General features: G+C 30.6%; 3 protein-coding genes and 1 long non-coding RNA gene across 6 annotated transcripts; 2 read left to right on the top strand and 2 right to left on the bottom strand.

Moving 5' to 3' along the window:
• Positions 1-7,915: 7,915 nt before the first annotated feature.
• On the top strand, positions 7,916-9,899 carry LOC103484909 (transcription factor bHLH93). 3 transcript variants are annotated; one of them, XM_017043819.2, is made up of 5 exons: positions 7,916-8,102; positions 8,267-8,877; positions 8,974-9,147; positions 9,242-9,409; positions 9,537-9,899. In XM_017043819.2, exons 2-5 carry the CDS (start codon positions 8,284-8,286, stop codon positions 9,624-9,626), a joined length of 1,026 nt encoding a protein of 341 aa, XP_016899308.2. In that variant the 5' UTR covers positions 7,916-8,102; positions 8,267-8,283; the 3' UTR covers positions 9,627-9,899. The 3 variants fall into 3 exon arrangements, with proteins under 3 accessions (XP_016899308.2, XP_008440501.2, XP_008440500.2); XM_008442279.3 differs by having other exon boundaries at positions 8,057-8,877; positions 9,540-9,899; XM_008442278.3 differs by lacking the exon at positions 7,916-8,102 and having other exon boundaries at positions 8,178-8,877.
• Positions 9,900-9,988: 89 nt separating this feature from the next.
• On the bottom strand, positions 9,989-13,585 carry LOC103484910 (uncharacterized). The gene is made up of 2 exons (XM_008442281.3): positions 11,641-13,585; positions 9,989-10,895 (listed from the first exon to the last, which is right to left on the bottom strand). Exons 1-2 carry the CDS (start codon positions 12,586-12,588, stop codon positions 10,137-10,139), a joined length of 1,707 nt encoding a protein of 568 aa, XP_008440503.2. The 5' UTR covers positions 12,589-13,585; the 3' UTR covers positions 9,989-10,136.
• Positions 13,586-20,584: 6,999 nt separating this feature from the next.
• LOC103484911 (uncharacterized protein At5g65660) lies at positions 20,585-21,761 on the bottom strand. Its single transcript, XM_008442282.3, has 2 exons — positions 21,149-21,761; positions 20,585-21,030 (listed from the first exon to the last, which is right to left on the bottom strand). Exons 1-2 carry the CDS (start codon positions 21,377-21,379, stop codon positions 20,863-20,865), a joined length of 399 nt encoding a protein of 132 aa, XP_008440504.1. The 5' UTR covers positions 21,380-21,761; the 3' UTR covers positions 20,585-20,862.
• On the top strand, positions 21,503-23,724 carry LOC127150609 (uncharacterized). The gene is made up of 2 exons (XR_007823130.1): positions 21,503-21,640; positions 21,758-23,724. It is a non-coding gene; the product is annotated as an uncharacterized LOC127150609 (long non-coding RNA).
• Positions 23,725-24,934: the final 1,210 nt, after the last annotated feature.

Genomic DNA, 24,934 nt, shown 5'->3' with positions numbered 1-24,934 from the left:
TTACCGATAAAAGTAGTATCTATTCATGACAGAATCTAAAATTTTGCTATATTTATAAATATTTTATCAAAATTGTCATTTTTTAACAATTCCTCAAAATAAAATATATTATTTTAAACAATTATTAAAAACTATAAATTGTATAAAGATAATAATAGTAGGTACCTTATTTTAGTTAATATTTCTAAAACTATATAATTTAACATTATTTACCAAAAGAGAATAACCTATTTTTTCAAGTTTCAAAGTTGAAATTTAAGGAGCATTATTGGACCATTATTGTTAAAAGTTATAATAATATCACATTAGCCTCAACAAAGCTTAGAGTATAAATAGGTAGACACCTTTTCTTATATATATAACTATAAGAGTACTTGTGAAATAAGTGGAACATTTTTTTCACAAAGTTGGTTTAACCATGAATTTGGGGTAAACTTACAATAGAAGATATTTCTTTTTTTCTTTCAAACGAATAATATCTAACATTATTTCACATATTAAAAAAATGTACTATTGCTTTTTCTGAAGTAACATGTAATTAGGGATGCTTATGTTTATCGATCTTTATTTTTCTCTCCTCTTCTACAATATTCATGGTAAAAGCACAACACGATGTGTGGAAAAATGTAGATGAGAATAGAACATCTTCAAAAGGGGATCATATCACAGATTTTAAGCAAACAATTAGATTTTGTTTGTGGATGAGAATTGGTCATCCATTGCAGATTAAAAGGAAGACTGCGGTGTTATGTGATAAAATAAAACAATAGATGGAATCTTATGATTGGATAAGAGAAGAAGAGAATGAAAATGGATATAATATATATATCTTAGTAAAAGATGAAAGGGATTAGGGGTTTGAGAATTGGCGAATTGGGTGTTTACAGTTTCACCACTGCCACAAATATATTGTTAAAAATACACTTCTTTTTAGGCTCTTCTCTTCTCTCCCTTTTCGACCTCCCCCCTCCCCCCACCCCTCCTTTTCTTGTCCTGAAATGACCCGTGAAGCATTCTGACATCTCTCCCCCTCCTCCTCTTTTCATTACTCTACCTCTATTTTAATTACCACAAAGTTTTATAATTACATACTCCCAACTTAATTTTACACATATATCCGTAAAAATAGATGTTTGAAATTATAGCCATGACAATTTTAGTACAAGTGTGGAGAAGATCCTAACATTTGATCATGAAATTTTCCATTAAACTAAATTCATTCTTGCAAAACGTAGAAAAGAAATTTAATATCATAATTTTTACGTTAAATAGTTCATGCAAAGAAGTTTAAATGGATGGTTATAAAGTTATAAGTTTAGTTACTAATATTTCGACACTTTTATCGAATTGATTTTAAAGTCCATCTCTACTTCGATAATTGACAATGACTATAACAATAAAGATAGAAGTTCAAATTAAAAGTAAAATTAAAACGAATATGAAAATAAATTCTCTCATAAAGTATTTTCACAGTGATCTAAGAAGCATTTCTTTTTCTTTCAAAGAACAAAACTCATATCAAATAGAAATGTATGGATGAATTAAAGTAAAGGGGTTGTAATGTGGATTAAAATTATAGAAATTCGGTGGGGGGGGGGGGGGGGGGGGGAAATGATGTCAATTAGAGGGTACTGCAAGAGAAGACATGCACGTACGTACTTGTTGTAGTATACACTCACTCGGGAAGAGTCAGACAACACTTTTGTTTTGAATATATAAATAAATAAATTACGTAATTTAAAAATAACTAAATTTAATTATATATATAAGAAGAAAAAGAAAAGAAAAAAGAGATGAGAAAGCATAGACAACCGAGTCAAAGGGCAAAGTGATGAAAATAATGTTGCTGTCAATTGTTACCTACCAAACACAGCAGCAGCTCCACATCACACAATCCGTACAAACAACCAAATACCACTTTTTATTCACTATTTTAAATACCCAAAAAAAAAAACATGTTTGGTCTGTGGCTGATGATCTGTTCAAAGTCCATGGTTTTTAATCCACTACCAAAACAACTATGGAAGCGGTTTTCCATGTTTCACTATAATATAATATCCTTCCACATAAAAAACCCACCATTTCTAACCAAAAATAAACCACTCTCTTTCTCATTTCTCATTATGATGACTTCTATTTGAGTGTGTGCGCCTAAATTAAAGTTCACCTCACCATAAAGTTCAACTGGAAGGATAATTAATTGACATTTTATTTAATCCCAAGTTGTATTTATGTTTTATATTGGTTTTAATGATTGATATTTGGGAGTAAATGACATAATCGATGTTGATATCAAGCAAAAATGGAGAGGATATAGTTAAAGAAAGAAAGGGTAAGAAGATTTCAGCCATTAATGGCAATTTAGGATCAACATTAGTCTAAAGGTGAAGCCATATAGAATACATAATGAGAAACATATTAACGCATTCTCCGACCCAGCCCTGAGATGATCTTAGGTCTAAATCAATCCTAAAGAAATATCAAAGGTACACGTCCTAAACTAATGATTCAAAAACAAGTTTGAAAGTCTTCTTTAAAGAAGGACCGAGATTAACTAATTAAATCTATAAATACATCATGGAAACCGTAAAAAAAGAGGTATGTGCTTATGCAATATATTGGTGAGCATGTACGTGAAAGTCAAATGTGTATGTTTTCTTTCTATTTAAATTTTGACATGAAGAGTAGGTATTTAATTAATTAATAAAAATGAAAACTGGGAGGTGAAAGAGAGAGGAGTAAGAGAGAATTTTGGTGGTCACATGGTATGGGGTCTGGTTTGGTGTATGCGTATCAGATGGTCGGCCCAATTGCACGATGCCTCTGATATAATTTCTAATCTAAAATCCCCTAACCACACACACACACACATATATATATATTGAAACTAAGAAAACAAAGAAAAGACATTTGTTCCATGCATTGCATCAATATGTATGGATGTTGCAAATCTCACTCAAACCAATCTCTTTCTGACTATTTTGTCCTTTTAAAAACAAGCTTTAATATTATATTCATTCATTTATTTATCATATTTATAGGCAGACTGCCATGAATAACAACTAAAAATATTACAAAATATAGTAAAAATTCATCAAGTTCATTTAAGTTCGATATTAGAATTTTTCTCTTAAAATATTAGTTTGCGGGTTTTCAATAGTAACTTTTTATATATAGTAATTAGGAGTATAAACGTGATGATCACGTTTATTTTATTGATACGAGAATGGTTCTTTTTTGGAACGTAAAATTAAAAACAGAGTCATATTATGTTCAAATGGAAGAAAATCATATTATGTTATTTATCACTGTTATATTTAAAATTATGAATATATTAGTACAAAATTTGATATTATGCTTGATAGATTTCTTTTAACTTGTAAATTTTGTGTAAAGCTCACAAAACTACGAATTAAGACGCTAAAATTAAAAGTTCAAATGGTAATGGGCATCGTTAAAAAATTATACACCTAAATAAAGTTCAAACACCTGAACTTTCTTTTGGTTGAAGATAATTACATACACACATACTTCTTTAATCAGTTAAAGTTATAGATACTCAAACTTTGATCTGAGTAACAATTATCTAGAGAGGCCGGGGAAGTTTATTTGAGAAATTGTCTTGATATTTTTGTTAATGTAGCTTGGTTATTAAAAATCACAATCAAATTCAATTAGTTTGTGTAACGGTGGACTAATGTTGAACGACTGATCCAAATTTAAGTTATCTATACTCCTTAGAATTGCGATGGAAAGGACGACTGTTCCTATATGGTTATGCTTTGTTGCAGAAGAAGACAATTCTTTTGTATGACCTAACGTAAAGGGCACGTTAGTTTAGTATTGATCAAAATGTGCTTTGAAAAAGCCTCCGTCCTACAAAAACTTCTTATATTTTCTTCATGTTGTTTTTAAGAATAAGACTTTCATTGGTGAAAGATATTTTTAAATACAGTAAAATGAATCATTACTAATTAAAATTTTTCTATATTTATAGATTTTATTACAAAATTTATCACTTAAATCAATTTTGCTTTTTATTTTTTGTTTTATATTCTTTGTGTAAAGATCATAATAGAACTGTTTTGATCAATAGCACTAATATCTCAATCTTTTCAAATATACTAGTCACACAAAGTGTACGATTTTATAAAATAGTGTAAGAACAGAAAACTCTACAACTTAAACCCTGAAGTTTTCCTAGCATTAGTATTCAAGATACAAACTTGTCAATAAAATAACTCAACTTGCTTATATAATTAGAGATCAACTGTATGGTGATGATGATCAGAATATTCTAGTTTAATATTTTGCTTAAAGTTGTTAATTTATGTTAAGTAATGTCTATTTATTATTTTATAATTAAATAGTTAACTGTCTTGGTAAGGCTATAAATTAAATTAAACAACCAATTTAATTAAGGTTGTAGCAGAAAGCTTTATATTATCCCTTTATAACCCAACTTTGTTCTTTAGAAAGTGTTGCTATCTCGTGTTTAAGGGAGAGATTTTTTAAATAGAATTTGGTTCTTTGGAGTATGACCTCTCATCTCTAAGGGATCATGAGATTTTTCTGCTTGACCCTAAACTTGTCTTCGATGGTAATTGACCTTGCAGTCAGATATTCATCTCTCCACCACACACATCATAGTGTGCGTATATATCTATATATATATATATATATAGATCAAAAGATGATAGATCACATGTTTGTGTAGTTTTTTTTTTTTTCTTCTTCTTCTTTTTACATCAGTATTTAATTTAATATACTACAACACGTAGGTGTCATTTCAACAGTGGTCGTGAATAATTGAAATTCTAAAGAAAGAGAAAAAACTTATTTACAACAAAAAAGAAATAAGAGAGAGAAAATATATCCTCTCTAAAAGACTAAAACTGATAGATGAGATCAGTACACTATTTGAATACCCAAGAAAGGGAATAAAAAATTGCAAAATATATAATAGTGAAGAAGAAGAAGAAGAAGAAGAAGAAGAAGAAGAGAAAAAGTTGGTTAGAAAAAGAAGATCGGTTGGTTTAAATGATGATATGGAGCAAAAGATCAGAAAAACAAGAAATATATATAAAATGGAAGAATGAAGAAGTGGTGGGGGGAGGGAGAGAGAGGGTTTGTGATGCAATTTCAGAAAATAAGAGAGAAGCCAGGGAGGGGCATGAGAGCAAATTATTAAAGTAGAAGATTGAAAAAGCAAACGCCCTTTTTTCTCAATAATTCTGGTTGCCCTTTTCCTCTGCCCCGACAAAAACTACTTACCTTACCACCACCTCTTCATCAACTTTACAACACACACACACACACACACACACATATATATATATGAATTGACCTCAAAACTATATAATATTCAATTCCTTCCTTATATTACATCACTCTCACTCTCACTCTCACTTTATTTTCTTTTCTTCTTTGCTACTACCCCCACCTCTTTATTTTTATTATTTCAATTACTTTACTTTACTGCAACAAATATGATATTATACATTATTAATTACTTTTCCTCCAAATTTCTTCTCTACTCTCTTCAATATTTATACCTTAGTTTTTAAATTCAATTTATCAATGTAAATCACTACTTATTACAATGCTTCTATATATTGGATTGAGATCAATATCCATGACCTTAACTTTTCATTGAACAAAAACTAAATGTTTTTTTTAAGTATAAGTTGAGGTTGGTAAAGATTTAAACCTCTAATCTAAACAAAATATACATGCATAAACTTTGAAAATCTTGTTAAAAGATTAAAATACGATTTTGAAGGGTTTAATTTTTAAAAGAAAAAAAAAATTAAAGTTGAGAAATAAAATCTCTTTATTTAGATTGTTGCATGCACATATAGTTTGTTTAAATTTTTCTTTTTTCTTAAAATGATTTGCCCGCTTTTCATACTAAATAATTTAAGGTCAAAAAAGCTATTCAAAACCCTAACTATTGCTTTAGGAAATAACTTCTAGTAAAGAAAGAAAAATGATTCAAATTGGTATTAATACGATAAAATCACAAATTGGAAGTCAAAATTAGTTACAAAAGGTAGAATTTTTTAAAGCTAATCCGAGATTAAATAACAATACAAACAAGTCTGAAGCACCCCATTAATTTTGCAAGAGAAAAAAACAAGTTGCTGTAAATGATACGAGTAGGTAAATTATATATTTGATGACCCACTTAATTAATAATTAGGTGGCCGTAATTGAAACTATATATTTATAAATTCAACATCTCATCACACAAACTAATAATAATAATAATAGTAAGCATGACTTGTTTAATTGATATATAATAAAAATTCACGATAGAAAATAATTGGGGGTGACAATCACATCATGTTATCATTTGATTTTATTAAACTAAAAGACAATATGAATTCATTGCAACGTTATCTATGAAAAAGGAAAGAAATTAACATCAAAGTTTTTTTAATGTACTCGTATACATTATAGTTTTTTTTTTCTTTAAGAAAAGAAAACATTATACTTAGTATTTTGTTCAATAATTCTTAATACGCTTTTGGCCACGTATACCTAAGGTTGGTAGAGTTGCATTTCTTTCTGTGTATATATATATTTGGATCAAATGCATTATGTTTTTGTGTGTATATTTACTTTATCCTTGAGCATTGTTTTGGTTTTAGTTCCATGTTTTGTTCTTCAAAAAACCCATCTATTTTTTAACATTACAAAAAACCCATCTATTTTTTAACATTAGGGGGTAAATATATAAGGGCTCATGTGATGATTAATTCTAGCTCATCCAATCTTTATATTGGATTATAAAAATTAAAAATAAATAAATAAATAAACAATATAATGTTTTCTAATCCTTACTCCAAATAAAAATATTTCATCAAATAAAAAATGAGATGCAGTGACACTAAACAAATAAAACTTCAAAATTTGAAATCACATTTAAGATAGAAGCATAATATATTAACTATTTGAGGTTAATTGTCATAATATTGCTAGTTAGTGCTTTCCAAAATAAGTGTAATGCCAAGTTAAAAAAATACCCATATAATACTTCTTTAATAAAAAAAAGTAGGGCACCAAATAATTGGAATTTGAATTTCAGAAAAGAAAGATTTTGTTACTTATAATTTGCAAATGAAAACTTGGATGGACTATACAAAAATGAGTGGAACTCCAAATCCAACCAAGTAATATTTTTCTTTACAACTTTAGCCAACAATAATACTATTAATACTATTTCCCTTAGAAACATTAAATTATATATATGTATGAAGAAATATTACACCAAAATCCCATTTTGTCACATGCTGCATAAGATTTCTATGCTAGGCCTTGTGATAATTGCTTTATTTATTCAATGTGTGTTAAGTTTTCCTTTTTTAAAAAGAAAAAAAGAAAAAAAGAGAGAAGGATCAGGATCAATAGGTGTATAACTATCTTCTAATTCCATTCATTAATGTTAAACAAATTACAAAGGGATTAACCAAAAGAGGAAGCAAGAAAAAAGCCCCCAAATTAGACAAGGGGTTTAAACAAAAGTATTGATGTAACTTCTGAATAACTTTTTAAGCTGAGAGGACCAAAGACCCACCAAAACCAACACCATTTTCCCACGGTTTAAATACATTATTGTGAAGGTCGTTAATAGTATAATTATTTCTCTTTAATCTTAAGATTCCAACGTATAACAATAGAGGCATTGGGTGGTTAGTTACTAAACTCACCCACATTTTAATTAATTTGTCTAATCTCATGCATGACACTTGAGATATAAGAAAATTCATGCGATATTGAACCTCAATGAATTGAAATAATTCACTCTAAATGTTAAAATAATTATACACGTAACAGAGGGGTATAGTATTTATTAATTTATATGGGTATAGTATTGATTAAATGATGGTATGTTGGTGCCTTTTTTTGGGTGAGACAGATTTGTGGGTCAAAGCTATGTTGAGTTGTTTATTTGAAAAAAGAAAACAAATTTTGTCTGATTGATAAGTTGGGTGAAAAAGACATAAATTCACAGAGGAGAGAGAAGTTTTTAGTGAGAGAAAATCGCAAAAAAGCAGATTCCTTTTTCCCATAGCCCTCCTTAGCCCCTTGCCCTTAGGGTTAGTACATACCATATGCAGTATAACATGATCATCACTTTTTTTTTTTTTTTTTTTTTTTTTGTTTAAATCTCAAATCTTTTTTTTTTATTTTTTATATATTATAATATTTCCTCAACTTGGTGTAACTACATGTTCATTACTCTGTTTCCCACTTTCTTCAGACCAAAAGAAGAAGACAATGGAGCTCAGTCAACATGGTTTCTTAGAGGAGTTATTTGCTTCAACACCTTGGACTTCTTCATACTCAAATGGGTTTAATGATTTTTTTCAAAATGGCTGGAATTTCAGTTCTTTTGATGAAAATCCCCAAATGGGTTCTTCCACTTTCCCCAATTTTCCCACTATCCAAACAGCTAATGATTTTTCTTTCGCCGATCAACAACTCTACAGCAATTTTCTCGAAGGGTTTGCAATGCCGGAGCTTGATTCCTCATCCTACACTAAGAACAACGAAACCCCACCGTTTGTTTCGCAAGAAGAAATGAGTAATAAGAATAATGGTTACCCTCCGGTGGCGATGGAGGAGGAAGAACTTGGTTTTATGGAGAGTGAAACAGCTCCAAGTGTTTGTAAAGTGGAAATGGAGCAAATGGGTGTTCGTGAAATTAATGGTTCTATAATGGGTATCGCAGAATTGGGGAAAAGAAGCAGCAACAAAGCTAAGAAGATTGAAGGACAGCCTTCAAAGAATTTAATGGCGGAAAGAAGAAGAAGGAAGCGGTTGAATGATCGGCTTTCAATGCTCAGAGCCATAGTCCCTAAAATAAGCAAGGTGAAAACGAATCTAAGGCTTCCATTTTTCTTTCTTCAATCCATTACTCTTTGTTATTTAAAGTTTTTTTTTTTTTTTTTTTTAAATGTAAAGTAGATGGATAGAACGTCTATACTTGGAGACACCATCGATTATGTGAAAGAGCTGCTAGAAAGAATCAATAACTTGAAAGAAGAGGAAACTGGTTTAGATTCAAATCACGTGGGGTTATTCAATGGGATCTCTAATGAAGGGAAGTCCAATGAAGTTCAAGTGAGAAATTCTCCAAAGGTATCTGGTTTCATTGTCATTGTTTGTTACTGTTTAGTTTTAATCTGCCATTGTTAAGCTAATGGTTGAAGCTTTGTTGTTGTTTGTTACACAGTTCGATGTTGAAAGGAAGGAGAAGGAGACTCGAATCGACATTTGCTGTGCAACAAGGCCAGGATTATTGCTGTCTACAGTCAACACATTAGAAGCATTGGGTCTTGAGATTCAGCAGTGTGTTATTAGCTGCTTCAATGATTTTTCGATGCAAGCTTCTTGTGCAGAGGTTTTGTTTTGTTGTGTTCTGTTTGTTTCTTTTGGTTTGTAATATTTCGATTTCTGTGTTTGTCTTCTTTTTTTTTTTTTTTTTTTCTTTTCTGAATGTTAAAAAAAATGTTGGTCTTTTTTGTCAGCAGGGAAGTGCTCAGAAAGCTGTGGCAAGTTCTGATGATATAAAGGATGCACTGTTCAGAAATGCAGGATATGGAGGAAAGTGCTTGTAGAGGAAACACTTCAAATCAGGAGCTCACCTTCAGGAGGAACGTTGAAGTGAAGAACATTAATGGCGTTCTTCATAAGGATGAATGAGAATCTGTTGCAATTAGAAATAATTGATCCGGAAGGCTCTTTCTAATAATTAATCTTGGTTTTATTCGATGCATTTAGTGATTAGATTTAGATATACCGAAAATGACACTCCAATAATGTACTGAACGAGATGAACAAAAAGGTTCCATTTTTCGTGATAGTATTCTCTTTTCTTAGTTGGGATTTTAGCAGTCTGTTGTTCATGTTATCCTTCCCTTCTGATTAACTCTAATCAACTTATGCTTCGGATTACATCGTAACGTTATATGCCAATGAGTAAAGACTGAAAGGCTTCAAGAATTGCAATTAACATAGACTGGAATTGCTGAAAGTTAGTAACTACACAAAATCGTAAGGAAAACTCTCTTTATACACAGATCCATGTTATCCAAGGCATTTAGGCGAAGTTAAAAAAATTGCATGTATCAAGGATCATCTTCATTATCATAATCGACATTGTAGCAAAAATCTTCGCCGTCTTCAAAATCAGGAATATTGTTCGTTGCATTGGCTTCCAAGTGTTGAAATTGTTGGATGGCATCCCTTGCATCAGAAATTAATGCATTTTTAGCAGCTCTAAGGTCATTAGTTCTTGTGGTATGGATTCCCTTTGAACCCTCCTCTTTGGAGATGCAACTTTTTCTGCATTTTGACATTGATTTTCTCTTTGCTTCCCTACAATGTAACTGGTCGATATACTTCTCGTGCAAGACCCTGTTCTTCACCTGTTTCAATACTGGTGGACTAACAACTCTCTCAACTGAGGTGCTAAATCTAGAAAGTGGCTTCTTGTGATTCGACAAGGATCTCCCATGGAGGAATCCTTGGTTTCCCTGTAAATCTATCATGCTAGAGAGTTGTTTACTTGGAAGAGGAGTATGGTTAGAGAGATTAATATTTGGCTCGAGTTGCGAGAACAAATCGGCCTCATAGTTAATGGCCCCCTGAAAGTTCTTCTCTAACAAATATCTCACAGCTTTCTGTGCATTATGGCTTTTCTGACTCTTGCGACTAGGCTTTCTCGACTTCGCACTATCAAGATTTAGAAGCTCGCCCTCTGAAAACAAGAGTTCCGTTGGAGATGATTTTGTACTCCGTGTTCTGAATCGAGGCCGAGGTTGAGGAGGAGTCATATGATCAGAATGAACTTTGTCGAAGCAATCTTGGGCAGACTTTCCAGGCACCTGTGAATTGCAATCCACATAACACAATGTTAAAGTAGATTGGGTTTTCCTTTTTCAACGGAATGATGAAGATATTGCCAACCAAAAAGTAGACTTTGTGGACCTACTATAATACAAAGGAAGCGATGAGTTTTCAATGCATTGCGAAACAGAAAAGAACTTGGTAATTAAATAAATGAAATGCAGACAAGACCATTCTAGTGGCTATAACTGAATTGGTGCATTTTTAAAATTTTGAAAACGTATAAGCTCCCAACTGAAGTCTAATTAAGTAGAAAAAAACTACTTCAGCTTGTAGAAAATCCTGTCCATTCCATTGCAGTCTGAACGTTAAGATAAATGGAGAGGAGTTGGTAACAAAATTTTCATTGACTTCATGTCCTAGATTTACAAAATTTAAGCCATCGTTCACTATTCCTGGAAATGTACCAAAATGTGCTAGTGTGCCCAATAGCTCTTATATACTACGAGCACAGAAAAAGTGGAGGGAGAATAGGTGAATTAAATTGGAAGAACAACTGCACATTCCTGATACCACCACAAACAACCGACTTAAATCAAACTCTAGAAAATGATGCCTAGTAAAATTCTCAACTATTTCTTAGAAAACTGTTGTTCGTATTACAAATTTACAAGACACACGGAAGCAATAATGGAGTGCCAAATGTATAGCAGTGAAAAAGATGAGACAAGCAGCAGTACGAGTTATCTAATCAAATATCAAAAGCAAGATAGCAGGAAATACCAATTTGGAAACCTTCTTCCAAAATTGGGGAGTGGGCTTTGCAACATAATATGCTCTCTGCAACGCGACTTCCTGTTCCTTAGTCCACCCTTGTCTAATCCCAACCACGCCATCCTCTCGCTTTCTTTTCCTTGTACCCACTGATTTTTTTTCCATTTCTCCATCAACTACTTGTGTTCCCTCAGCTTTTGTTGCAATATCCTCACGATCAGCAGAATTTCCCCTCTGCCTCTCTCCTGCGGCCACTTTTTCCCCATGGGAGCTCACACTTGCATCAACATTCAGGTCACGTAATGACCCAGTCGTTCTTCTCGAACCAGTATGATTCTCCCGTTTTCGGCTACTCTTCTCGAGACCAGCTTGCTGACCCGAAAAAATGTGGGACTTGCCGATACTTCGATTCCCCCCAACTCCATTACTGAATCTTGGAGATCTTCTCACATTAGGGCTTGGATTTTTCAAATCATTCAACCACCCCCCAGAGGAAATTGAACTCTTTGAAACTTTCGTGTTACGACCCTCGAGCGCATTGTCAATCTTCGGCGCACAGGATAACCTAGGAGATCGTCTTGGAGCCCATTTTTCCTCAAACACATTTTCAAATATCGAATACTTTTTCGACCCAGTACTCGAACCCTTGTTTTTACTCGAAACAACACCAGATTTACTCGCTCTTTTCGGGGTATTTACACGAACAGATTTAGGGGTTTTAAGAGAAACATCGTTAGAAGGTTCGAGAGAAGCGTGGGAAGAGTGTACCTGGCGGATTGGGGACAGAGCACGGCGGAACGTCGGGGTTGTGGGAGATGAAATTTCATTCTTTCGCAGAAACCTAAGAGATCTCCGCGTAGTGGGAAATTCCTGCTGTTCAGTGGAAGGTAGAAATCTTGGGGATCTTCGAAGAGTTTTGATGTCCACAGAGCTAGCGATGGAGTTGACGATGGGCATTCTCACAAACACTTTCCAGACATCTTTGGTTTGAATGTTGGGAAAAACGCGCTATCATAATTTTTTTAAAAAATAAAATAAAATAAAATAACTAAAACTAAAAACTAATAAATGATCAAATGAAAGGGCTAAAGGCTAAGGGCCCATGAGTGAGCTTCGGGCCTTGTTTATTACTCCCAATACAATTGTCCATTTTGTTGGGCTCCATGCAATGAATTCAATGGACCAAGCCCAATTAATAATTTATCTCATACCGAAACTTCTGACCTTTTGGAGGGACTTTCCGCACTTTATTTGTTGATATTAAAGATTTATATTCATAAATATCAGTAAACTTCACATAATGTTAATGTTAACAGACATGCCCCACACAATTTAAGAAAAACTGTTTGAGTTGGATGGTATAGTAAAGGATGTAGACCGTCGTGGCTCAAAGGCCAAGCCAAACACACTCTCCTCTCGATTGGTTCAAAGTAAAAAATTTGATTTATTCACCCAAGTGAAGAGTTTGTGTGTGTGTGTGTGTTTTATATCACACCAATAGTGGTCAAGTACAGTAGATTAAAGTGAAGAAAATATATTAGGATATAACAGAAATTCCATGCCCCCAATGAGGTTAAAAATGACAATTTACACCAAAAGAACACCTTCTAGTCTCTCTCTTTCTTTTTGTTTTTCTCTCTTTTTCTTTGGAATATATAGATAAATAAATAGAGTAGAGTAATTAAGCAATTGCACTTTCATTTTGTCATTGCAGACAGCATCTGATAGTACACAGAAAGAAGAAAAAGAAAATAATATTGCAGCATCTAATGATCTAAAGGAATTAGATTCCTGCATAATCGCATCCATCCAATCCTAAGAACAATCCCATTTTAAAAATAGACAAGGAAAATTTTACTTATATATATATATATATAAATGAAAAAGAAAAAAGAAAAAGTAGGGTTTATTATATATTCTAATATTTGTACCTAACTTGGTCACTAGGGAATTGGAGTAGAAGTGGTGATATTTGTAAGCAAGTGGTTTGTTTTGTTTTGTTTGAATTTGGTGTGTTCTGTAGTATCCCACTCTCCAACGTCCCTTTCATTCAATAATAAAATCATATTTCCCTATTTACCTAATTTCCCTATTTTCTTTTCTTTTTATATATTATCTCTATATTTATCTCTTTTTCTTCCTTTTTCTTTTTTCTTTCTTTTTTTCTTTTCAATATCACTTTAAAGTTAACTTACCCATTTCCATATTTGTCATTTTCTTTTTCTATAAAACAAGCAATGAGCAGTAAGTGATTTTTTTAAAGTGAAAGCAACTTTTTTACGTGCAGTGGAGTTGGAACCACCAGTTTAAATGGATCAAGTGTTAATACTACATCTATATGCACACAAAAAGAGAAAAAAAAATCAAGATTTCGAAATTATATATATACACACATATAGTTGAACTAAAATTAACTAAAACGGTCGTTATAGAAATTGCTATATAATATATATTAAAAAAAAAAACAAAAGAATTCATGTAATTTAATTGGAAAAAAAAAACACACACACACTAAGCAAACACAATGTCTCACCATGGGTAACTCCCACTGTTTTAGTGGAGATTTTGCTATGATACAGAATGTTGTGATCAGGTTGTAAAAAAAGAATTAGATACACAACAATCCGAACTAAATGAATTTTTAAACCGTATTAATATATTCATAATACTCGTATAATATTTGGAATTGTTTTTTTTTTCCTTTTAAATATATACTATTCAAAAAGTATTTTTTATTATTCATTAATAGCGTGATGAATAAGCACATATTATAAATTTAAAAAAGTTGATTATTTGACCTCTCATCATACTTTCATTGAACCTAAAAAGGAAATAGATTGAGCCATATGAAAGTGTTGTCCTGCTGAAATTTAAAAAGAAAAGAAAGTCATTTAACAAGTAAAAACCCAATTTTATGGTTGCTGAAAAATCTCAAAACATTATTATTAAGCATAAGACTAACAAAAAGGCAATTCTAATAATAAGAATTAGATTTAAACTTTTTTTTTTTTTTTAATTTCCAAAGTATAGGTACGACATTTAAAAATGGATGTTGGAGAAGTGGGTTGAAATTAAAACCATATCCTGGAATGAATTAAGCCAGCCCATAGTTATGAATTTGGGATTATCATCATTAATTTGACTTAGTTGTTAAACAAACCCAACAATTGATTTTTAATTGGGAAAAAGAAACATGCATGTTACGTCGTATTTCCACTTCAGTGTAATGAAAATTAGTTATATTGGAGATAAGAACACTAAAAATTAATAAAAATAAAAACCAAAGAATTTGCATCTCATTGGGCACTACCAATTCAATTTGTCCCACACCAACGAAGGCTCAGAGTAGTACTCTTTTCTCATCCGTACGTTTGTAACCCTTCGTTTTTGGTTTGAATTGTGGGGTGGCGGAAACTCCCCTTTCCCTTTTCTCCCCTCTGCCCTACCTTCTTTTTCATTTAATTAGGTCAATGTTTATTTTCCATTATTGATGCTAATTATTTTCCCTTCTATTTTGAATACCATCTCTCTAATAATATCTTTTTCAATTAATTTTATATGTGTATCATTTCTCGAATCAAAATATTTGTAAAATATATTTTAGTGATATTTTGTTATATTTATATATTTTTTAAAAATATTTTAGTTGTACATCAAACATCTTTTTCTTTTTCTATTTTTTACTTTCTTTCTTTTTTTTTTGGATTTTTTTCTGTTTTTTTTTTAATTAAAGAGTGGATTTTGTCAGAAATTTGTGTGGTAATTTATATAGAACATTTATGTTATGTCGTTTGACTTTATAATTGATTTGCTTATTACATTTACACACTACTAAAAAAAATCCATTTTTTACTAAATTCTAAAGTACATAAAGTACTTAAAATAAGTACTGTTTTTTAATATTATTATCATATACTTTTTGTATATATATTTTCACCTTAATAATGCATAATTCCACTGATTATATTTTGGGAGATATTATTTTGGCTAAACATATATTCTTGAGAAATAATAATAATAAGAATAAGAGACAAAATCTTATGATGTAATACCTTTGTTCTCTTGTGTAACTAAAAAGTGGTTGGGAAGAAGTTTGAGAAAGAAAAAAGAAAATTAAAAAAAGTGGACATATAATATATGCTCACTATTAAACCTTCCATAATATTCTATTAGCTAATATTTCTTTACACCATAAATTATATATCAAACTTTAATATCGATCATTGTTCTTATTCATATGTTATATTAAAATAATAATTATTAATATTATAATGAATATTAGAATATAATTATTCTCTACTTTAAAACTCTATTTAGTAGCATTTACTCTCTATGAGAATCTCTATTATATTTAATTGTCCATTTGTTTTGTACCAATTTTTCTTTTTTCTTTGGGGGAAAAACACTTTTTACCAAACCTAAATTAAAATATAATTATATTAAGACAAGTGATGCATGGTAATCTTGTTACTGAGTTAATGGAGATTTAACTGTTTAAAAAAAATTTGATGTGAATTTTAAATATGTAAACTAAGACTCAACCGGAAAAAAAAAATTAAAATTAATCGAAAAGGGAAGTAAATGTTATGTCTATTTTAATAAACGATCTCTTGGACCATTATTTACTTTCATACTTTAATAAGCCATACAGCTTGATCTAAAACTTTTAAGTTAATTGGTGAAAGTAAATTTAATAGTAAAGACACAGTTGCAAATATAACAATTATACCGAAAGAATTTGTAAACATAACACGATTTATAAGAATTTGTAAATATATCAAAATTTAAGTGATGGGCAATGTCACTACATGATAGACCATATCGCTAAAAAAAGTCAAGTCCATCATCATCGATATATTTTGGTGTATTAAATTTTCAATTCTTTATTATACTTTTTAATTATTAACCTAAAAAAGTGCTATCCATCGTATGCAATTAACCTTAACCCTAACAAATACATCACTATGTCCATATATAGTAAATACATGTCATTACTAAAAAGTTTGTCATTATAGGAGGTACTGAAATTGACTTAAAAAGTTTGTCATTAGAATTTTTGAGTGTGTTAGTAATTAATAAAACGAAATTAGGATGGTTAGGAGAGTGAGATTGTTTATTAAAAGAAAAGTTGAAATATTAGTGAGATGCAGACGTGGTTCGTACAAGCTTGAAATCATGGTTGGGTGTGTGTGGTACATGCCCAAGATGTACTTGGGAAGATGGTGGAAACAATATATGGTAGTGTTTTAAAATATTTAAAACAAAACAAAACAAAAGAAGGGCATATTTACCTTTTTGTTTATAGAATGGTCAATGGCTTCTGCTTTATGGAGGTGGAATATCAACCAAAGTGCTCGACAATGGAATCATCTCGTGATCAAATTTTTTATCATTAAATTAAATTATGACCCAAAGAAAATTATATTTTTCACTAAGTTTTCCTGTTTCAAGTCAATTAATTTACCAAATTGTTTCATGGGGGAATTGATTTGGACGTTGATTTCATCATGTATACCATATTATTCTTTATTTAGGGAGAGAATGAAAGAAAAATCTTAAGCCATTTTAAGGAGAGAGAGAAAAAAAAAACGTCCTTTTCTATTTATTTAACTTTGAAAATTCCAATTCATCTACAAATTAAGTCTGGGGATTGGAAATGTCCTTGTAATTTACAAATGGTAAGTTTTTCTTTTTTAAAAAAAAAAAAAAAAAAAACCATTTAAAATCAACTTTGATTTGCTGATTAAAAGGGTTAATTTTCAAATTTCATGACTAATTAAATAGGCCATAAATTCAAATTTTAGAAATCAAATGGGTGTATTTTATTTGGAAAAGGTAAGTTTTTTAAAGTTCAATTTCTCAATGTCAAGCCTCCAAAAATAAACAATCATACAATTCTGAATTTTTTAAATTCATCATATCCGTATACACTCACAACAATCATATTCTTGTTCTTTCAACAATGCTTCTACAATTATAGAAATTTTAATCGTTTTTTTTTTTTATCTTTTAAAATATATTGATGTGATCCAAATTTTAAAATATCCCCAATATCAATTAAAACATCCTCCATGGATATTTTCAAAAGAAAAAAAACTAATAATCAAACACATAATAACAAAAATAGTTTATACTTTCCATATAAGTTAAAACGTTGCTATCAACTTTACTAATTTTTTTTCATAACGTCAAATTTAAGAACGTTGTAATATTAGATAATAGGAAGGAAAATGTAATACAAAAACACACCTCAAACGTGGGCTTTCAGTTCAAGAAAAAAGAAATGGTGAAGAAGAGATACAAAAGATCAAAGGTACAAAACAAAAGATCAAAGTACAATGGAGGAAGTAAAGAAAGAATTAAGGAAAAGAAAGATGAAAGAGCATAGTGCGGGAAACAGGGGAATTTAAAGTGATGATGAGGTGAATGTGAATGAAAAATGGAGTTGAAATGTATACAAATATGTGGGTCAGTGTTTGTGTTTGTGTTTGTCATCATTTTGCACTCTCTATCCATCTTCTCTTCTTCTTCATCCCTCATCATATAATCTCATCTCTATCATCCCATTTCTTCCATTTTTAAAATGTCAACATTTATAGAAATTATAATGACAAAATCTTTATGTCAATAGTGTTTTCTATGCCATCTAAAACAAGTTTAAATATTTATTATTTATGTACACGTTTGGGTCTCCTCCATGTTGATTTTTGTTGCGGATGTCCAAAGAGGTATTAAGCCAAATTCATAGCTGAAAAAGAGATAAAACTCTCAAGATCAAAGCTCTATATTGAAATGTTAATCAAAAGACTTTCTATTACAATCATAAATTATTGACAATTTATATAAATAGTAACTAAATCATACTAATCACCTTCTAGTTCATCTCATCACCAATCATCTAATCACTCATTTCATTATCAATTGGTTATGAGATGAAATTTTATACTATTAAATAAGTTATCGTCTAGTAAAGACTATAAACTAATTTATATTTTATAATTATTTTGACAAGATTGAGAAAGATGTTAAAGCTTAAGCAATATGATTAATTTCCTGATGCCAATGATTTGAACTTTGAAGGGAATAATATAGTATTGTTGATTTATATAAACAATAATATTTATAGTGTGTATTTGTTGAAATCTTGAATGAACATGGATGAGATTTTGTTCTGATTGCATCAAATTTAGTTCAATAAAAATTTAAATTAAACAGAGGTAAAATATAAATATAGTTTTAAGAAATATATATATATATATATATATATATATATAAAGGAAAAAAAAAAGAAATACTACATTATTGCTCATTATTGTTTCATATTAAAGTATAAAATGTTTTTGTTTTAAATGAATTAAAATGGGTGTCATGTTCTATTTTTTGTGCTTTGGATTTATTTTGAGGTTACTTGTACTTGAGGCCAAAGTATGCTAACATAATTGGTTCTAAACTTGTACCAAAATTATTAAGAATGATCTGTCCACAAACCTCTACTTTTCTTCTTATTTTTCCTCTTTAATACACTTAGCAATATTCGATGGCCAAAAATTATGAGGACAACGTTCACGTATTGCTTTTCTAATTTTATGGTGACTAAAAGTTACTAAGAGAATCTAAAGTAAACTTCTTTTCAAGATAATTCAATGCAAATTCACATTTTCTTAGATGTATTTGTTTTGAAAGGCAACGGGAAAATAAGAAGAATAAAAATTTACGAATACAAAGATTGTGATGTTTTAATTTGAGAATTAAAATATGAAAAATTGCAATCCTATAAAATATGGTCAAATGAAACCGTTTTAGTTTGGAAATTTTTTATGTATAATTTGAAAGTCCTGAAAATTATTAAATAAGTCCCAAAAATTCAATTCATAGGGTTCCAATCCAAACAATCTCTAAATTTGGGTGTTAGAAATACTTAACTCTTCTTTCATCATTCTCCAAAATTGAAATTGAATCTTAAAAATCGAAAAAGGAAAATAACTAAAAAGGGTTTTTTCTGTCCTCAAATGACAATTTATTCCTTGCTTCAATAAAAATCATTCTCTTTTATATTTTAATATTTAATAACTTGTCAACTTTGTTAACGGTATCAAATTAGACTTTAAATTTTTATAAGTGTATTATTTTCGTATATAAAATACGACCTTACAACTCGATTTAAATTTATATATTCACTTAATAATTTTGTAACAAATGAACTACTTTAACTAAACATAACATCTCCTTGCAGTTAAAAGCCTTTAGTTTGGTGTCTTTCTTTCTTTCTTTCTTTCTTTCTTTCTTTTTTGAAAAAAGCACATTTAAAGTTTATATATTTGACCTAAAAAGTGAGAGTATAACTTTTTCTTGAGATTCCTCTCTAAAAAATGAAGTTTATTATTATTTTTTTTAACATTTTAATCTTGCTTTCATATATATCTTTTTAGAAGTAGAATACCTGAATTGTTAACTAATTTTAACCACAAAATAAAATTTCAAAAACTTGATTTTGATTTTTAAAAATATTAGTAAAAGTAAATAACATAAGAAGAAGAGACACAAAGGTGAATGAGATTTTTATAAATTGAACTTTCAAAAACTAAAAAGTTATGGGGCAAACAAAACTTAATTAAAATATCAGGGAAAAAGTAGTTGAAATCAACTACCTTTATTGATTTTTCTTAAAAATAAAAAGAAAACCTTATATTTTATAACCAAAATTTAATTTAGATTATTGCTTTTAGATTATAGGAGCATAATTTTACTGATATTGTACTTCCAGACACAGTGGGGTTCAATTTCTCTTACTCTACGGATTGTTATAAAAACTCAAATGAATTGATAAATCCCAAATTCATTACCAAATGTCTTCTTAAAAGCATATTCATTGGGTTGGTTAGTGCTCTGTTTTTAATTGCTTTCACAAATCATTTCGTTAAACATCAAAAAGGAATTAGAGTGAAACAGAACATTAATAAAATAGACTGTTTTTAATTCATAATAATTACGCTCCTCTCTTTTTTTTTTTTTTTTTTCCTCCGTAAGTTTGTAACTGCGGCAAAGGCAGATACGAAACTTGGTGATGAACGCTTGTGAAATTGAAATATACAAAATAATGAAATTGGAAGCCATTGAAATTCCTTTTCACAAGGAAAGAAAAAACAGATGAAACTCAAAAGAATTCATTTGTTTCTACTATCTATGTACACACATCAATCAATGGTGAAACTGAATCTGAATCTGAGTCGGCTAATAGAAAGGAACCGCAATTCGCAGCGGCTTTAACGGCTTCTCCACTTTCACCTCAATCATCTCCGGCCGCAACGGTTCCCTAGGGCACGGCATCGCAATAAACTTCGGAATGGAATCCCCAGGCATCAACACCGACAAGCTTTCTCTCTGGTTCTTCTCCAAATCCTGGTTCACGAAAACCAATTCATCGTTTCAGCAAAAATCAAAACCCGAAAGAGGAAAAAAAAAAGAAAAAGAAAAAAAAAAAAAAGGAAAGCACGCACGAAGAATGAATGAAAATTACCTGAGTAGGGTTGGATTTGGAGGGAGGTGATTGTGGGTGAAGATCGTGACGATCGCGTAAGGGTTGAGAAGTGGAACGGCGGAGGGATCTGAGTTTGTCCCAGTGATAGCAACAGGAGAAGATTCCGCTCAAGGTGAAGATAACGAGAAGGAGAAGAGCAGTGCCGAGGGGAAAGCCTAAGGAGGGTCGGGATGGGTCGGAGTGAGGGGGAGAGAAATTGGGACTCTCCATGTGGAATCTGTCATGGAAATGGGTAAAGCAAAATCAAGAAGGGGAAAGAAAAATGGAATGAGGAAATGGGAGGGAGGATTTGGGGGAATATATAATAATGGAAAACAGAGGAAAGTGAGAGAAGGAAGAAGAAGAAGAAGAAGAAGAAGAAGAAAAGTATGTGTACAATGTAAAGGTACAGCTAAGTACGGAAAAAGATATGGAGCCCACAATGGTGTTGGTGCTAATGCTGCTCAGCACTCTGCACTTGCTAAGAAAAAGGTATTTATTTGGTTTTTCTTTTCCTTTTTAACTTTCATTTTCTGTAGAAAAATGCTTACAAGATATGATTCGGTTGTTTGTTTGTTTATTTGTTTATTTCCTTTTGGGAGTGTCTAGATTCAATCTTATGAACTGTAATTGTGAATTTGAGATAGCAACAAAGGAGAGAGCAAAAGAGGCTGCGGCCGTATGCCGTGTGGGATTAGGATTATTAACAAATTGCTGTGAGTGCCGTCCATTTGGCTTCACTCTTTTGTTGACTTCACCATCTGTAGATGAAAGCCGAGTTTGGGATTGTAGTTGTAGTGAAGTGAGTAACAAAATCAAGTGCTTTGGAGTATAGTGAATCCTGATATCTATCTCTATTTAGGAAGTGACAAGTTGGGGGGAGAAATGAGTATGAGATGGAAAGGATAGATAAGATAGAGGGAGAAAGTGGGTGGAAGAAAGTGGAAGGTAAAGGGAGGAAGAGAAGGCCCAGTTGATAAACGGGCCACACCAGACTCAGGGTCAGGGGGAAACAACGGACGCCACTTTGGGTTGGCTCAGGCTGTCTCCCAATAAAACTGACCCTTCGTTACCACCAACCCTCACCCACTCGCTTTCCCTCTCCTTTTTTCATATCCTTCTTAGTTCTTTCTTTCCAATCGCATTTAACATTTTCCGCATACAACTGTACATTATATCAAACCTTTTCTATTCCCCTACAAATGCAAATGATTGTGATATTTTTATACTTTCTTTCAATTCTAATACATCAAACTTTTTCCATGTGCAAAATTCTATATTGAAAAAATCAATACGACTTTAACTTTTTATAAGATAAATGAATCACTATTCTTATTCATAATTGGCTTTGAGATGGAATTTTATACTATCATATATAGAATCTATCAAACCCATATAGGTATTCAATCTAATAAAAAAAATCATTCAATCTGTTCAAGATTGGTCATCCCAAAAAATGGACGGACATGTTGAGGATCTCACACTGAAAAAACAAAAGGAACTAACTCTTTGTAAGATAGATAAGAAGAAATTACATACTTTCAAATATATAGTCATATCTACATCTATACAAACTAAATTAAAGTTTTCATTTTTCATTAAAAATTTGAGAGGGCAACCGACTACACATTAGTTTAACTCTCCAAACCTTTCAAATTTTAATTGGATTAAGTTGAATTGCTATTTTTTTTTTTATTAACTTATAATATTCTAATTTATCTTACATTATAGCTAAAATCTCATAAAACATATCTATTATAAATCTTGAACAAAGACAATATTGCAACAAATCCTTAAAGAAAAAGGATAAAAATTCAACCTAAAGTTGAAACCCTAAAATTAAAAATATGCAGATGCAATTGGGGTTAAGTAAACTCAAAACCAACTTGACAAAATAGAAAACATTTATTAAACCTAACACACATTTATTATATGGGATTGGATAGTTGAAATTGAAAATATTCGAATATTCGAATCATTTGAACACCCCCACAGCTGAAGTAGTTATTGGTCATATTTTGTCGTAGTTATTGTAATAGTGGTAGAGTTTGAAAAAGTGCATATTGTTTTCTTCGGATAAAGGAGAAGGGAATATTTGAGGTAAAAGAAAAGAAGGTGTACTTTTGGAGTTTGAAAGTTTGAAAAAATGAAGTTGGGGCGAGGCCCATATGCTTCGGCCTTGTCTATAGGACCACTAGCCTTCATCCCTCCTTAGGGGCCACTACAAATATCTATACAAAATCCCCATTTTCAACCCTACAATACCAAAGTCAGATTTGAATTAAACCTTTTTTCTTCTCTCCACTTCGTTTCCAGGAAACAACGTGTGGAATAAATTCCTCAGACGGCACCAATTGCTAGATTTTATTTTTCTTTATGTCAAAAATATCTCAATTAGATTTATTGCATTAATCAATTTCTAATCTTTTTATATATATAACTTGAATAAGTTCATAGACTGAACCAACATAACCATGGATATTTGAGGACTAAAACTGTAACTTAACCAGTTGTTAAATAAAATATAGATATGTTACAAATTTACGGCATATATATAAAGACGAAATTATGCACAATTTGGGTTTCATGAGGTTCTCAATTTATTCGGGCTTCGGCCTTTTACACTTCTTCGGTGGTGGGCTATCTACGGGTTGGCCCAGCTGTTTTTGTCCATATCAAATGCCTCTTTTTCTAGATATATTCTGAAAACTCATATTTATTTTACATTTCTTGCCATCTACTTTTTTCTTTTTCAATGATTTGTTATCAATTCTATCTCTACTTTAATGAAGTAATTGTTCTTTTATATATATATATATATATATATATATAATAATAATAATAAAATATATTGCACAAGGATAAAATAATTTTATATATAGTATAAAAATAGTAAAAAACTAAAATATCCACGTCCAACCATCAATTTTGGCATTGCTTAACGAAATTCTCAAATTAATAATTATCACCGATGACATCTATCAACGATGAAATCCATCAGTGATAACAACTATAACTGATAGCACGAGAGGAAAAAATTGAATGGTAAAATTGACATTTAAAAAATTTACCATATTACTGGTAGAAATTGCTATTTTTACAAATATTGTTCTCGTGACCATATATTATGTTTATTTTATGATTTATGCAATCTTCTTTTATTAATGTTAAATTACCATACAAAAAGCATACTATAAAATGTTATAAACTAATAGTTTAAAATAACAACCGTTGGAGGTGGCCAACAATAAATTCCAAAAGTGATAGGTAAAGTATGTCGATGACAATTGTTGAAAGTTAGTTGGTAGACCACATTAAAGTTTGTTAGCAATGGTGATCATAATTTCTCGTACAAATTAGAGATAGCTTAACTATTAAACATTGAAAGTTAATTTTTTTAAAAAATTGATTTCAAGTGTTTAACCTAAACTTCAATGTAATGTATGTCACAATAATCCAAATAAATATACATTTGAATTGCATGCATTGGTTATATCCCAATCGACGTGGGGTTAAGTTTTCTTTTTTTCTTCTTCTATTAATTTAATTGAAATTGGTCCTTGAAGTGGTTGAAATACATAAAGTTGGGTTCATTTGAAGAATGCAAAAACTCGTGTCTGAAATAGATGTTCCTAAAACACGTTCGGAGTATATGAGGTATTAAGTAGTTACATTATAATAAAGTGTTATAATAATTTAGGTTTAAGAATCAGAATTATTTTAGGTCGGATGAAAAATAATAAATACGATAAAAAAAAAAGAATTTAAAGAGAAAAATAATGTTGT

Source organism: Cucumis melo, chromosome 8 (genome assembly GCF_025177605.1).
Source record: "Cucumis melo cultivar AY chromosome 8, USDA_Cmelo_AY_1.0, whole genome shotgun sequence".
In the NCBI taxonomy this organism is placed as follows: domain Eukaryota; kingdom Viridiplantae; phylum Streptophyta; class Magnoliopsida; order Cucurbitales; family Cucurbitaceae; genus Cucumis; species Cucumis melo.
This window is presented reverse-complemented; position numbering and strand designations above follow the sequence as displayed.